The 17,078-nt window shown below is 38.2% G+C and overlaps 1 protein-coding gene across 14 annotated transcripts in view; it reads left to right on the top strand.

Moving 5' to 3' along the window:
• The window catches only part of CAB39L (calcium binding protein 39 like), a 110,733-nt gene that overhangs the window by 66,930 nt on the left and 26,725 nt on the right, over positions 1-17,078 (top strand). For all 14 annotated transcript variants that reach the window (XM_036104576.2, XM_036104586.2, XM_036104581.2 and 11 more), the window contains 2 exons: positions 2,225-2,343; positions 13,282-13,450. In XM_036104576.2, coding sequence (XP_035960469.1) covers positions 2,225-2,343; positions 13,282-13,450 — 288 coding nt within the window. The remainder of the gene's footprint in view (positions 1-2,224; positions 2,344-13,281; positions 13,451-17,078) is intronic.

Below are 17,078 nucleotides of genomic sequence, written 5' to 3'. Positions count from 1 at the left end.
CGTCAGCAAGACCGCACATGATTGACCCCAAGACAATGATCTTTACTGCTTACCTACATATACCCACCAAACTTTGTCCCACATTTTCCTTATATAAACCCAGAAGTATTTTCAGCACTTTGGAGATAGTCTTTCAGACACTAGTTTGCTGTCTTCCCGGTGTTGGCCTCACTGAAATAAATTCCTTTCTTGTTTCACCACCACTCATCTCTCTGCCTTTAGATTTTGTCAGCGGTGAGTGGCTGAACCTGGTCTGTTTGGGAATCCTGGAGCCAGGTGCTCTTGGCACCCCTGAGCCCGGGTTACAGAGTGACTAAGATTTAGCTACAAAAAGAAAGGAAGGAAAAGCATTCAGGAGAAAGAGAAGAACAGGAACAAAGGTATAGAAAGATTGTGTATACGTTCATGTAGTTCAGCCATTTGTTATTAATAGAACTTGAAGTAGGAATTGGAAAGTGAGATGTGGCTGGAGAGGTAGGCAAGGACCAGGTCATGGAGGGCGTTGGATTCCTTTCTAAGCAAAAGGAAGGCATTGAAGAGCTTAAGAGACTGGCATAATCAGATTTGCATTTCCACTCAGCTCACTCCGCAGAGTGAAGACTGCTTTAAAGTAGAGGATGTAACTGTGAAAGGTACTCTGAAAGGTACAGTTCAGCTGAGAGACGAAGGCCAGAATCAGGGCCATAGTAACTGACAATGGAATGTCTTCTTGTCCTTTTTTTCATATAAAAAAAACTCCTGTTCAGGGTGCCTGGCTGGTTTAGTCAGAAGCACGTGCAACTCTCGATCTCAGGGTTGTGAGTTCAAGCCCCACATTGGGTGTGGAGATTACTTAAAAATAAAATCTTAAAAAACAAAAACTCAGAGTGCCTGGGGGACTCAGTCAGTTAAGCGGCTGCCTTCGGCTCAGGTCATGATCCCAGAGTGCTGGGATTGAGCCCCGCCCAAGGAGCCCCGCACAGGGAGCCCGCTTCTCCCTCTCCTCCCTGCTCGTGCTCTCTCTCACTGTCTCTCTCTCTCTCTCTCCCAAATAAATAAACAAAATCTTTAAAAAGACAAAACAAAACAAAAAACTTCTGTTTGCAATTCAGAGCTTCAGTTGGAGAAGGAGATGAGCCTCAGGTTGTAGGGTGTGTGAGAGTGGAAGTCTTGTAAATGAGGGCTCTAAAAAGTCTTATCCAAGACTGGCTATAGTTCCTCTGCCTCAGGCTACTAAGATTGAGTGGTCCTCTCTACTTCTCTAGGTTAGATATGATTTCTTACGATCACCTAAAATATGTATCCACCTAATAGAAAACTCACATTCTTTTTTTTTAATGCACCAACTTGGAGTGGGAATTGATAAAGTGGAAGGAAAAAAATACTAAAAAGTACATTTAAGAAAAAGGAATTTGATTCCAACCTGTATTTGCTAAAATCTTTATTTTCTTCATCTATTTTCCCTCCTTCTTTAAGATGGTTTAAAAATGTTAATAGGGCGCCTGGGTGGCTCAGTCGTTAAGCGTCTGCCTTCGGCTCAGGTCATGGTCCCAGGGTCCTGGGATCGAGCCCCACATCGGGCTCCCTGCTCAGCGGGAAGCCTGCTTCTCCCTCTCCCACTCCCCCTGCTTCTGTTCACTCTCTCGCTGTGTCTCTCTCTGTCAAATGAATACATAAAATCTTTAAAAAAAAAAAAAAATGTTAATCATAATTTTATTCTTATATAAAGCTAAAAGGTAAAAAAGCACAAGGAATTCAATTGTATCATATTCACTACTATTTTAAATTCTTCTGTGCCATTTCAACTGTGAGAAATAGACTTCTAATTGTTCAAATTAACCACAGTGCAAATCCTGTGAAAAGAGCCGCATCATTTTGTAGACTCTGTTTGAATGTTTGAAAGCACAGCTGACTAAAGATATATGACAAGAATAAATTTAAAAAATAAATAAAATAAATAGGTCCTGGGGATGTACTGTATAGCACATGGCATATAGATAATGATATTGTATTAACTTTTTATGGTAAGAGATGGTAACTAGACTTATGGTGATCATTTTATACTGTATATAAATGTTGAATCACTAAAAAAAAGAATAAATTAATGTTTTTGGATATTACAAAGAACAGTGCTATTTCTCTTTGTGTGTGTGTATGTGTAAACAGCTTTTGAAATACAACTTACACTCCATATAATTCACCTATTTCAATTGTGCAATTTAATGGTTGTTTGTTTCTTTAACAGGGAAAAAAAGATGTGACCCAGATATTTAACAACATCCTGAGAAGACAGATAGGTACTCGGAGTCCTACTGTGGAGTACATTAGTGCTCATCCTCATATTCTGTTTATGCTCCTCAAAGGGTAGGTACATGGTTTCCTTTAAAGTAGGTTTGAGTATAGAATAGTTGTTAAAAGTATACAGCATTGGGGTGCCTGGGTGGCTCAGTTGGGTAAATGGTTCCTACGATCACTTTGTTCAGCTTTGCCATTTCAGCTCATAGGAAGGCGAAAATACATGGGAGAAATTATCAGCCATGCCTGGAAAGGGCTTACTTTACTCCCATTCACATTCCATTTGAGAGCACTTAGTCATTCGGCCCCTTACTTCTTATGGAAATCTGAGAAATGTTGTCTAGGTGTCCAGGAAGAAGAGGACAATGGATTTCGGTGATTGCTAACATTCTCTGTTACATATTGTTTCTTTTGAAAATTTCTTCCCTTCCATTTTCTGTATTCTCACTTTCTAGATTTCCTGTTAGTCAGAGTTGAATCTCCAGGATTGATTTCTTAGTTCTGTTTTTCATCTCTTATCTTTTTATGTGTTGGAAGATGTTATTTTTACATTTAATTGAAGATAAACCCTATTGAATTTTCATTTCAGCTACTCTATTTTTAATTTATAAGAACTCATTTTTGTTCTCTGATTATTCCTTTTTCTTGTCTCTTGGCACTTCCTGGTTCTGTGACCTTAGGCAAGACACTGCACCTTTCCAAACCTCAGTTTTCTTATCTGTAAAATAAAAGTAAAATTTATAATATTACCTTCACACTAAAATAATATTGTATTATATGCCATTGACTCTGCACCATCAGAAAGATTTGTGTTTTCATCCAGGGTTCTGCCACTTACTATAAGATCTTGGGCAAGTTACCTAACTTCCTTATGTCTTGGTTTCCTCATTGCAATAAGGAGTCAATAATAATACCTACATCAGTAGGTTGTTAGGAGTCTTCAATGAGATAATGCTTTATAAAGCACAGCATCTAGCACACAGTATTCAGTAACTACTAGTCTAAGAAATTATTATCTGTATTCCTTTTAAGAGCTGCAACTTCCATAGAAACATATGAGCAATTTTAAACAAATACAATGAAGGTCATATATAAGTGCCAGAATAACATTATAAAGTAAAGTGCTCATTTGCAGCTCATGTGGATCTGCAAGTCTTAATGGACCCACAAGGATATGATTTGCACAGCTGGTCATTGGTGAATAAGGCCAAGGTGATCAATTTATACCCACTTCTGGAGATTCTAAAATGTTAAGCTCTAAAACATTTGACATTATCCTCAAGGAAATGGGGAGCCACTGAAGAGTTTTGGAGAGAGGAAAAATATCAGATTTATGTTTCAGGAAATGAGGATAAATTAATAGTAGTTTTTAAAAATGAGCTTGTAAATAAACGATCCCTTGAGAATGCTGAAATGTGTTGTCCTGGAGATTGTGTTGACTGATGGAGAAGAGCAGTGGTGTGGATGATCTAAAACAGTATCTTCCACAGGGTGCCTGGGTGTCTCAGTTGGTTAAGTGCCTGACTCTTGATTTCAGCTCAGGTCATGATGTCTGGGCCATGAATTCAAGCCCTGCATCGGGCTCTGCACTGAATGGGGCCTGCTTGAGATTCTCTCTCTCACTCTCTTTCTGCCCCTCCCTCTCGCTCAGGCTCTCTGTTGCTCTCTCTAAAAGTAAATAAATTAATTGATTAATTAAATAAAATTAACTTCATTCCTTTTTGATGTGGTAAAATGTATATACATTTGATACATTTGCATATTATAGATGCTTTATGGAAGATATAAAAAAATTTAGCATAATTAGATATTTATTTAGAAAATTAAGTTGGTAGGGCACCTGGGTGGCTCAGTCGGTTAAGTGTCTGCCTTCGGCTCAGGTCGTGATCCCAGGGTCCTGGGATCAAGTTCTGCCTCGGGCTCCCAGCTCATCAGGGAGCCTGCTTCTCCCTCTGCCCCTCTCCCCTGCTTTTAATTAATAAAAGGCCACTTTGTTAATATACAGATTTTTATTCTAAGACTCAATTTTCTTGTATTTATAGCACACAATAGAAAAATAAGAATTATTATTTTTTAAAGATTTTATTTATTTATTTGACAGAGAGAGACACAGCGAGAGAGGGAACACAAGCAGAGGGAGTGGGAGAGGGAGAAGCAGGCTTCCCACAGAGCAGGGAGCCTGACGCGGGGCTCGATCCCAGGACCCTGGGATCATGACCCGAGCCAAAGGCAGACGCCTAATGACTGAGCCACCCAGGTGCCCCAAAAAATAAGAATTATTTACTTTAAGAATAGCTTCCTCAATTTTGATTCATTAGGAAAGTTTTATAAAATATCTTTCCATTCCTTCTGAAAAGTTAATATTTAGTTTAGTTCATAAGGCTAAAACTGCTTATTAGTTCATTTATGAAGGGCCTACAATAGTAACAGTACTAGTAGTAATAACACTAATGATAGTAATAGTCATGGTAGAAGTTTAGATCATATTTACTAAAAGCCAGGACTTGCTTTGTATTTATGTAATAGTCTTGTAGGTAGTTATTATTGCTGTTGTTATTGTTATTGTTATAACCTATTTTATGCATGAGGACACTGCAGCCAGAGAGGTTAACTAACTTATCCAAAGTCACGTAGCTAGTATGATTTAAACCCAAGTAGTCGGGCTCCAGAGTCTGTGCTCTCAGATTACTACCCAGCTTTCCATTCCTCAAGCAGTCATAGTCTACAATGAGAAGAGACAACTCATTACAACTCATTGTTGTTACTTTATGGGACATCAAAAATGGAGCAGGTCTTAAAGTAGAAAATTGCCAAATAGGCACAAAGAGTAGAAGGATTGAGTGCCTCCTGTGCAAAGGCATGGAGGCATCAAAATGCGTAATGTGTTTGGAAGTTGACAGGACTTGTGGTATAGCTGGAGTCCAGCGTGAATGGGAGGAAAAGTTGGGGGATAAAGCTGGAAAGGCTGAGAAGAGATTATGAAGAGCCTTCTGTGTCCCACTAAGGAATCTGAATGTCATTCTGTAGGTAACATGGAACTCCCCAAGGACTAGATGTGATGAGTTCTGGTTGCAGTGTGGAAAATGGCTTGGAGTGTGGAGGTGCTGAGACTGCAGCTTGGAAGAGTCCAAGCAAGAGATAATTAGGGCCAAAACTTTACTGGTGATATTGGGAATGAAGAAAGCAAATATTTTTAAAATATTTTAATTTTTTTCTGATTCATAGCAGAACATACTTATTATTTTAAACTATAGGGACACCTGGGTGGCTCAGTCGGTTAAGTGTCTGCATTCAGGTCAGGTCGTGATCCCAGGGTCCTGGAATCGAGCCCTGCATCAGGCTCCTTGCCCAGTGGGGAGCTTGCTTCTCCCTCTGCTGCTCCCCCTGCTTGTGCTCTCTCTCTCTCTCTGGCAAACAAATAAATAAAATCTTAAAAAAAAAAAAAGAAATGTATAATATAGAGGGAGTACAAACCAAAATTCTCCCAAAGAAAACCATTATCAACAATTTGGTGATGATACCCCTGTGCTTTATTCTCTGTTATAATGATTCTTTTATTTTTTAATCCAGACTTTAAATCCATTCCGTCACATCCTGTTGTAGATTCCATTTACTGAGCGCATGCTATGTGCCAAGTATTGCATTCAGTATCTTTACTTATGTTATTTCATCTAATTATTTTAATAATACTGTGAGGACTGGGTATTACTCTTACCATTTTATAGATGAGGACATTGAAACTTAGAGTAAGGCTACTGCTCAAGGTTATACAGCTAATAAATGACAGAACCAAGTTTTCAATCCAGATCTGTTTCTAAATTCCATGTTCTTTACCATTACTGTATCTTTAATAAGATTTGTGGGCCATTCAGGTGTGAAGGAAAAGAAAATTATAGAAGATCCTGAGTACAGGGTAGACAAGAAGTCCTAAGTAGAACAGTTTTGCCAGAATCAACTTTACCCATCACCATTGTTTAGTTTAGTGTGAAATGTTAAATCCTTTGTTAAAGATCAGCATTTTTACTGAATTATCTCTTGTAAATTGCTTAAAAACTGAAGACAAAACTTGATTGGTGCATTTACAAATCAAACTGAGGTTATTTAGGAAAATGATAGTATCATTCTGTGTTGAACCTAATTCTAACAAGGAAGGAAGGAAGGAAGGGAGAAAGAAAAAATTTATATTTGCCAATCAAAGATAATCATCTGGATATAGGATATGAAACATGATATGAAGGATTTGGAACCCAAATTTTATGAAAAGATTATAAATAAAGACTTTCTCTAAATGAACTTTTCTCTTGGACCAGGCAAGTGACATTCCAAGTTACTGAGAGAACTTAAACCCCTCTCAGTGATCCATAAAAAATCATAGCCAATGGAAGATGTTCCAGAAGTCTAATACTGAAATCATAAATTTATCCTAATAATACTTAAAAAATTTTTATCCAAAAATTTCAACCATATACAAAAGTAGAAAGTACGAAGAAACCCTAGGTACCCATCACCCAATCTTAACAACCATCAATATTCTGCTGTGTTTGTTTCATCTATCTCCCCAACGCCTCCCCCTACTTTTTTGGCTGGAGTATTTTAAAGCAAATCCCAAACCTCATGTAATCTTGCTTTATCAACCCTAAATAATTTACTTTGATATGCATTGCAAAAATAAAAAAGATAAATTTTACATAACCACAATGTAATCATTATACTTGAAAAGTAACAATAATTCTTTAGTAACTAATACCTACTCCATACTCAAATTTCCTTGATTGTCCCTCCCCCAAATTTCCATAGTTGGTTTGTTCAGTTAAGGATCCTAACAAGTTCCACTTACTGTATTTGGTTGTAATGCCACATAAGTCTTTTTAAAGTCTCTTTTCATTGAGAACAGTGCCTGCTCCCCTTTTTATGAAAAACTGAGTTCATTATGCTACAGAATTTCCTCCATTCTGGATTTGTCATATTGCTTCCTAATGGTGTCACTTAACTTGTTCCACTGTTCCCTGTATTTCTGTCCTGGAGGTTATATTTAAAGACTTGATTAGATTCAGATTCAGTTTTATTTTGGCAATCGTATTTTATAGGTGGTGCTGTGTAGTTCATATTTCATCTCATCAGGAGACATACATTTTATAATGCTAAGATTGAGCAGTGGGTTCAGGTGGAGACAGCTTAATCCATTGTAAACTTCTTCATCAATCTTACACTTGATTGTTTTACCAATCACTGATTAACACTGTATGATTCAGTTATTTCATTAGCAGTTACAAAAAGATGATTTCCTAATCCTGTCATTTCTCATGCATTTATTTTTTTTTAAAGATTTTATTTATTTATTTGACAGAGAGAGACAGCAGGAGAGGGAACACAAGCAGGGGGAGTGGGAGAGGGAGAAGCAGGCCTCCCGCCAAGCCGGGAGCTCAATGCAGGGCTTGATCCCAGGACCCTGAGATCAGGAACTGAGCCGAAGGCAGATGCTTAACCGACTGAGCCACCTAGGCGCCCCTCTCATGCATTTATTGACTAGAGTAGTTTTATAGAGAATAACTTTCCATCATCTACCACAACAACTTAACTACTTTAAAATACAATTCATACCAGAGAGGTAGAATGAATGCCTAATTCTTTTCTTTCCATTATCAATTTAGAGAGAAATAAGTTGTTACCCCAGGAACTTCCATTGGCATCTAATGAGTTTCTTTTCTCTCTCTCTCTCTCTCTCTCTCCCCTCCCCCATCCCTTTATTATCATTATAAACTTGTGGGTTTAATTTTTTTTCATATGTTTTATTTTTCTTGCTGGTGCTCAGTTGTCTATCCTTCAAGTTACTTCATGTCCTTTTGATATTACTCACATTAGCAAGTGAGATTCCTTGCTTTCTGGCACAAGATATACCAGGCCCATCTTGTATATTTCCTAACACAGACTTGGAATCAGCCATTTACACCAAGGCCTCATGTTCTTTTTAGTGAGGAATGGTTCTTAGAGACTATAATCTGGATGCTTAGGCTTGTCATTGGATTGTTATTGCTTCTAAGCCTTTTTAGTGGACAGAGTTTTCTCCCTATTTTTAAAGTAAGCAAATATATCTAGATTAAAAGCAAAACTTCTTGCCTATATTGAGGAGGCCAAGTGTTTGTTAAGTGACATTTTACAGAACTTTTCCAACTACTGCCTGACATTGTTTGCTTCCAGCAACAACACAAGTCATTTTCCCCCCTTATATGTGTTCTTAACTTGAGATATTCTTTCATGAGATCTTCTGACGAGTTTTTGTATAATGTTTACTGTAGTTCACTACTAGAGGAGACAATTGCTCTTACATTTTAGCTTTTCTTAAACTTGAAAGGGATCTTCTATGCTGTGATTATTTGAATAAACATGCATGTATAGTAGTGTGCCTTCTTTATACTAACATAGTTAGAGGCCAGACTATATGATCCAAAATACAAATCAAAAAGGAAGATATAATTCAGTTCTATAAAATAATGATACAACATGTATTGGATTAATCTTTATTAGCAACCTGACATAAATTAGTCATCGTAGAGGCACAGTGATTCATCTTGGTCCCTGCCCTTGGGAACCTTTTTCATAAGTGGAACAGAATAGATATTTATTCTGTACCAAGAGTAAGGATATTTATGTTATTGGGATTTGAAACTTAAGATAGGCTTAATTTGTGGAGCAGTAAACTATCAGAATCCCATATCCTAGAGGGTAGTAAGGTTGAAATGATATATGTGAATTATAGATCCCTTAAAGGCTACTGACAAAAATCAAGAATTTCTCTGTATATCCCAATGTATTCCTAACTTTAAGAAGCTTTCATCTCAGAGAATGACATTTCTACTCTTAGGCACAAACTAGTGGGATGCAACAAGTGTTCTGACCCAGAGGAATATTTTTTAAAATATTTTTTTTAGTTCTCAAGAATAAATAGTGTATCACAGATGGTTCCAATAAACTTTACCAAATGAAAGGAAAAAGTGAACTAATTATACACAAGAGTTTGGAATATAAACTTTTTATAGATCTCAGTTTGGAAATTAAATCAAGAAATGAGAAAAATGTTGGCTACAGATCATACAGCTTTTTGTTTAAGCCAGAGTTTGAGTTTCATTAAAGTTCTAGTATTAAGAATTTCAGTCAGCGTTTGAAATTCATTAACTTCAGGGGCGCCTGAGTGGCTCAGTTGGTTAAGTGTCCAGCTCTTGATTTTGGCTCAGGTCATGATCTCAGGGTTGTGAGATTGAGCCCTGCATAGGGCTCCATACTTGGCGTGGAGCCTGCTTAAGATTCTCTCTCTTCCTCTCCCTTTCCTCCCCCCACCACCCACTCACACACACACACTCTCTCTCTCTAAAAGCGGGGGGGGGGGGGGGGAGGAGAAGAAAGAAGAATTCATTTCATTATATGCCTACTTTGTGCAAAACATTATGCTAAGCACTCTGGAAATTGAGGTGGGGATAGGGGAGAGTAACAAATAAGATACAGACAGCACATGGAGATGGGAGCAGAGGAGGAAAGGAGAAGGTAACAAGAGAGCAAGACGGTAACAAGTAAAACCTATCCCCATCAATGAAGTTGTTTGAAATGAGGTGAAGAAAACAGATTTATAACTACTTATTGGCGATATAACGTAGTATAGATTGAAAAAAGTGCTAAACTGGAATTACAAACTGTTGTAAGAATATGAAGGAGAGAGAGAATAATCCTGAGTGGGGTGTTATTGGGAAAGACTTCAAGTAGGAGGTGGTATTTAAACTAAGCCTTGAAAGATGAGAGAGAATCTTAGAGGTAGAGATGTAAGGAGAAGGACATTCTAGGTTGAGAGAATGACATACCCCAAAATTGTAGGGAATGGGATGAAAAATGAAATTGAAATGTTAAGTTTAGGGCCAAGTTACAAAAGTCCATAAATATTTCACTAGTAAGTCTAGATTTTAATGGTCATAGGTTCTGTCTCTAGGCCAGCAGTCTTTATTTCATATTTCTAAAGTACTCTACCAGTAAACAGCAATGTTTTTCTCCTTCACACTTTAGAAAATACACCTCTCTTTATAACATTTTAATATTTTCCATCTATAACTCTTCCATGTGTACCAGCAGGCTGATTTTCAAGTTCTTCCGGTCAGAGAAATTATTAACACTGTAAATAGGCATTTTTGAATATTCTGCAAGTAATCATGCCTATCTGAATATATTAGCATTTATTGTTAATATGACTTATTCAGGGAATACTCAAAGGAGAGTTAGAGATAGTATTTGGCATAAAACAGGACAAAAATGACAAATACTACCCTAGTTTCGTGAATCCTCTCAAATATACTTGTTTACCATTTCCCCTACTGTATTTGTAGATTTGATTTTGCAAAGTAGCCGGTTTCCTAAGTTGTAGGAGAGAGATTCTATTCTTGAATCAAATGTCATGTAGATGTTGTCTTTTAAAGAATAATGCATTATTTTTTATTGCTCAACAAAATATTATCACTTATATTTGGTGAGTTATATCATGAAGTTTTGTGTAAGAGTGGTTTTGTTTTGATTTTCAGTTTTCTTATCTGTTCATTTTAGTTCTCATCTGTTCAGTGGTCTTTTTTGCTTTTAAAAATATTTTTTGCTGGAATTTTTCTAATCTGCAAAATTCATGGTAAATTTGAAAGGTTATGTAGGCCCTTTATGGATATCATTTTTCTTCTGTCCTCAACATTATAGGAAAGTGCTTTTTCAAGAATTGAAATAATTGAGTTTTTTCCCAGTGGGATTTGTATTAGAACCATAAAAATTAATATTGTATTTAACTGAAATGAAATGAAATAAGATTTTTTTTTATCCTATATGTACTTCCCAGTCTTTTACCACTATATCTTCCTTTGTTCTTTTCTACTATTTACTACGCAGCTGCCAACTGTATCATTTTAATACTGAGCTTGTTTTACTTGAGCTAAGTTTTGTTCACTTTCTTGAAACCTTATCATACACTGGAATGTAACGCAAACTAGATTTATTTCAGTGTTGAATTTTGTTGTTGTTGTTGTTGTTAAAGATTTTATTTATTTATTTGACAGAGAGAGACACAGCGAGAGAGGGGACATAAGCGGGGAGAGTGGGAGAGGGAGAAGCAGGCACCCCACCGAGCAGGGAGCACGATGCAGGGCTCGATCCCAGGACCCTGGGATCATGACCTGAGCCGAAGGCAGACGCTTAACTACTGAGCCACCCAGGCGCCCCTCAGTGTTGAATTTGACACTTGAGGCATTGTTATTAAATTAGGAATGGAACAGATGTAATGTGCCAGTCCTGAATTGTTTCCTATAGTAAACATTGTATTCTTCTAGTGCAGTTTTTGTTTCGAGCTGTAATTCATGATTTCAGTGAGTCATTCAATACGCAGCTATTTATTATTCGTCATCTATTATATACAAATTGTATATATGTGCATGTCATATCTATCCTTATCCTTATCTTTTTCCTGAACCCCAGATAGATATATTCTACTTTCAAGGAGACATCTCTACTTAGATATTAGGCATCTCAAAGTTAACATGGTCAGAAACAAACTTTTAATTTCTTCACTGATCTGTTCATCTACTAGTTTTACTCATCTTAAAAATTGGCACCACCATCTACCCAATTATTCAGGCCAAAAATATGGGAATCCTTGAGTCCTCAATTTCCTTCACCCCAGATTTGTTCCCCACCCTACCCCAGCTATGTCGTTAGCAAGGCCTGTTGACTCTTCCTCCAGACAATATGCACTATCTGCCCACAGTCCGCTAATGTACTACTACCACCTCAGTCAGGCCACCATCATCTCTAGCTGGGCTTCTACTCCTCCTACCCGGTCCTCCTGCTCTCATTCTAACTTTCCAGCTCATTTTTCTGGGTTTTGTTTTTGTTTTTTTTTAAGAGAGAGAGAGTGCACAGGAGAGGGGGGGAGGGGCAGAGGGAGAGGGAGAGAGAGAATCTTAAGCAGGCTCCATGCCCAGCGTGGAGCCCCATGAGCGCTCCATCTCACAACCCTGAGATCTGAGCCAAAATCAAGTCAGATCCTTAACCAACCGAGCCACCCAGGTGTCCCCATTTTTTCCCTTGTTTTATAATAGATTCTCCACAGATGCCCAGAGTGATCTTTTTAAAGCATATGTTAGGCCATGTTAATTTCTTGCTTTAAACTCTCCAAAGTCTTCCTACCACACTTTATTTATTTTTTTTAAGATTTTATTTATTTATTTGAGAGAGAGCACATGAGAGTGGGGAGGGTCAGAGGGAGAAGCAGACTCCCTGCCGAGCAGGGAGCCTGATGCGGGACTCGATCCAGGGACTCCAGGATCATGACCTGAGCCGAAGGCAGTCGCTTAACCAACTGAGCCACCCAGGGGCCCCTCCTACCACACTTTAAAATCACACTCAGCTGAGCTTATGGAGCTGTATGTGATCTGGCCCCTGCTGTCTCCACCGTTGCCTCATTTCACACCGTTCATTACTCTTCCCCTGCGTTCTAGCCACACTGGCCTTACTTCTCTCTCACTCACCAAGCTGGTTCTTGCCTTGGAGCCTTTGCAGTTAGTTCCCTTTGCCTGGAATGCTTTGCTCCTTCCCTGACCCCTCGGTCTAAATGAAAGTAAATTAAGTAGTCACACTCTGTAGTATAAATATTTTAATGTCTTTAGTTTAATAGCACTTCTCAGAATATGAAATTTCTTTTCATTGTTTATAATTTGTCTCTTACCCCATTAAATAGTATTCCCACTAAAAAATATGAACTCCAGGAAGGCAGTGACCTGTTGTGCTTACTATTATGTCCTCAGCGTCTGGAATAGTGCCAGGCACATCTTAGATATTCAGTAGGTATTGAATGAATGGTGTTTGAATGAACTGTGACAAATGGTATGTATGCTTCCTTTAATAGCAGTATTGAAATGGTTCTTTTGATGCCATTAATATTATTTTGTTAATAGGATAACAGTGTTCTCTATTTCTCTCTTGTTTATGCTTTAGATATGAAGCCCCACAGATCGCCTTACGTTGTGGGATTATGCTGAGAGAATGTATTCGACATGAACCACTTGCCAAAACCATCCTCTTTTCTAATCAGTTCCGAGACTTCTTTAAGTATGTGGAGTTGTCAACATTTGATATTGCTTCAGATGCCTTTGCTACTTTTAAGGTAATTTTTTTTTTTTCTGAATCAGCTAGGTCATTTAGTTTTAGCATTTAGTTAAAGTCTGTTGGCCTCTGAGGAGGCAGTTTAATTTTAAAAAGCAGAAAAGGCTATTCCTTAGGCCTGAACGTAACCAACTATGATGCAAATCATAAGAGCATCAGTAATGCATTCTTTCAGGCCTGTTAGTTGGAAAAAACAACTCAAAATACTTGTCACAAACTCATACAGAATGAATTGCAATATATAAGTGAAAAAAGGAACATGTAGTAGTCTCTGCAAAGCATGCTTTCATTTATGTTAAAAACAAAGGGTATAAGGTGCATATGCACTGAATACCTCTGGAAGGTTATCAGGGAAGGAGGATCAGAGTTTACCTGCTGGGGGGGGGGGGAAGGAAGTGGGTAGTGAAGGGAGCTGGAGAATGACATCTTTGCATATGAAGGACATCACAGTACTTTCTCAGTGTAATTGTAAAGTCCCATCCAGTGAAACAAATTACTAATAAATGAATTGTGGTTTTTTCATAATCATCTATAGTCTTATAAACTTATTATCTACTCTGTTACTAAATAGGAAATGAATTTAATCTTAGTTTTATATTAAACATTTTTTAATTGTTGTAAAATAACATAAAATTACCATCTTAACCATTTTTTAGTGTACAGTTCAATAGTGTTAAATATATTCACACTGTTGTTCAACTAATAGGTGTTAAACAACAATGCTCCATTTCTCCCTTCCCCTCAGCCCCTGGCAACCACCATTCTACTTCCTGTTTCTGAGTTGGACCATCAAAAAGCTGTTCAGAAAGCATATTAGAAAATAATGTAGCTAATTTGCAAACTAAAATACTAGAACTTCTACCTCCAATGAATGATGTCACCTTAAAGGTTTCTGTCTTAGAAAATCATTTACTTATTCTTATGTTCCTGCCATTATTTAATATATTTTGAAACTGGTATCATTGTCTATGACATGTTATTTTTCAGTAATGGCCAAGCTTTATCCTTTGAGGGCAGATAAAAGTTTTGGAAACAGCGCAAAACTTTTGACATTCAGATTAGTGGGTAAAGTGGGTGATCGTGGTAGCTAGAACTATTTTTGGTTTTGGTAATAATAATGGTAATGATAATAAAAATGAATTTTAAAATGACTAAAATAGAGTCTGATTTTCTTCAGTGTATACCACATGGCTCTGAAGACAATTTTAGAAGAGGAATTCTGAAAATATTTTAAGCTGATGATGTAATGGCATCATTGACAAACAAGTCAATTACAAAATAGACAAGACTCGTTTAAGTGTATATATTCAGATTCATTTCTTTAACAGCATTTCAGCAATTTACTTGCTCCATTTATGTCATTCCAAATTTACTTCTACTTTTTTTAGGATAGAAATATATATTGTTACCTAATTGTAATCCATGCATGACTTTTTATTTTTTATATATTATCTTAAATACATACTTTAATAATATTGACATAGTCCATATACCAGTATTAGTAAATACTTTAATCTTATTACTTTATGTAAATGACTTCAAAGTTGCCTATGACCCGAATGAGAAATAGTTCCTTTTAGCAGCTCTCCAGAGGTCAAGAAAGGTGAAAGCGGTAGTTCATTATACTGAAAACCATGTATTATTTATAGCCTAGGGATTTACTCAGCCTGTTCTGAGAAGGTGCGCTGAATCCATTAGGAGATACATAGGCTCACATGGTGGCAGGAAGTGTGAGAGAGCGTCAGGGAGCAGAGACAAGAAACAGCAGGGACTGGGGAGAGCAGGAGGAAGGGGGACCTTGGGGGGAAGAAACTCTAGCAAAGGGAAGGGATGGGGCCTGTGGCAGTGCAGTGAGAGGGGCTTTCTGTGACCAAGAAGAGGGAGCACTGGTGAGTGGACCCCGCCCTAAAGATAGCCTGGTGAAGGGGTAGACAAGTCTGGGCAGCTGCTGCCTGCGACATAGTCTATCCTGACATTTCCACAATCTCTCTGGAAACGTCATGAAATGAGGAAAATTGAATTGATAAGAACTCATGTCACAATCCTGTTTGAGGAGGACAATTTACTGTGGCACTTTTGTTTTAACAAATGGGGGGTGGGGAGTGCAGGTTTGGAACCAGGCCTGAATTGCCTGATACAGGAGAGGAAAGGAGCCATAGTGCCATTGTTCCCTAAAAGCCTCAGCCAAGCCCAAAGTAAGTACGGAACCAATCTAGAATCTGGGTTCGAAGGGAGAGCGGTCACCAGCCTGCTGGGGTTTTCCACATGTCTCCCTCCAGTCCTGCCTGCCCCCTAGATTCTCCCTGACAAGATGGGCGGAGGAAGAGCTGAGCCTGCAAGTCTGGGATAGAAGGCAAAGGGCAAGGGAAAGAAGAAGGAAGAACGGGGACCTTAGGGGGGGATGAAGAAGACAAAGAGAAGAAGAGAAGAAGAGAACAGCAAAGAGTGAGGGGAAAGAAGAAAAGAGAGGGAGGAAAAGGCTGGGAACAGCAGTAAGGAGAGTTGCCTGGTGGGCGGAGGGAAGGGGAGCAAGGGCGACAAGCCGGGGTGTGTGCTCAGAGTGCTGTGTCACTCGCGGCCCGCTCCATTCCACGGGCCACTCAGTCTCCCCGGCAAAGCAGAGGCTGTACAGTGGCTGCACACGAACCCCGCCAGAGTCCATCTAGAGCACACGGCCAGAGCGGCCTTGATGCATCAAGTCTGAAGAATGACACTTAACACAAAAATGTTTCCATTTCTTTCTAGCGAACTGTCTGTGCCTAAACAGCTGAGGAGATGTTTTCTATTAATAGATAGCAGAGTCCCATTTTTTTCCCTTTTCTATCTGATGACTCTGCTGTCATGGAAACAAAGTTGGTTCTGTTTTTTAAAGACTGTAAGTAAAGCTTCACAAATAATTATAAACAAAGAAAAAACTCTAATGGAGGCAAAAAGCAAATAGAAACGAATATGTATTTTTCAAAATTTCCTCAAAGATTTTTCAACATTTAATAAAATAAACTATACTTGATAATAATGTCTTGCTATCATATGTTCAACCCAATTTAATTTGCAGCACAATATTAAATATCAAAAGTAAATTGATGTTAATTTATACCTCAGCATATTTTCCATCAAACTTAAGTCTCTGAAAATCTAAATTGAAATCTAAATCTAAATAAACTCATAAAAAGTTTTCTAGTATGCTAAAAAAAAAAAGTGGGGGGTCACCTGGGTGGCTCAGTCGTTAAGCGTCAGCCTTTGGCTCAGTTCATGATCCCAGGGTCCTGGGATCGAGCCCTGAATTGGGATCCCTGCTCAGCGGGGAGCCTTCTTCTCCCTCTCCCATTCCCCCTACTTATGTTCCTGCTCTCGCTATCTCTCTTTCTCTCTGTCAAATAAATAAATAAATAAAATCTTTAAAAAAAAAAAAAAGCATCCAACTCTTGATTTCAGCTCAGGTCATGATCTCCAGATCCTGAGATCTTGAGCTCCGCATCAGGCTCCGTGCTCAGAGTCTACTTATTATTCTCTCTCCCTCTCCCTCTGCCCTTCCCCCATGCTCACTTTCTCTCTCTCTCTCCCCCCAAATAAATCTTTGGAAAAAAAAGTTTTCCAGTATGCCAACAATATTGGAAATGCCAATTTCT

Source organism: Halichoerus grypus, chromosome 4 (genome assembly GCF_964656455.1).
Source record: "Halichoerus grypus chromosome 4, mHalGry1.hap1.1, whole genome shotgun sequence".
In the NCBI taxonomy this organism is placed as follows: Eukaryota; Metazoa; Chordata; class Mammalia; order Carnivora; family Phocidae; genus Halichoerus; species Halichoerus grypus.
This window is presented reverse-complemented; position numbering and strand designations above follow the sequence as displayed.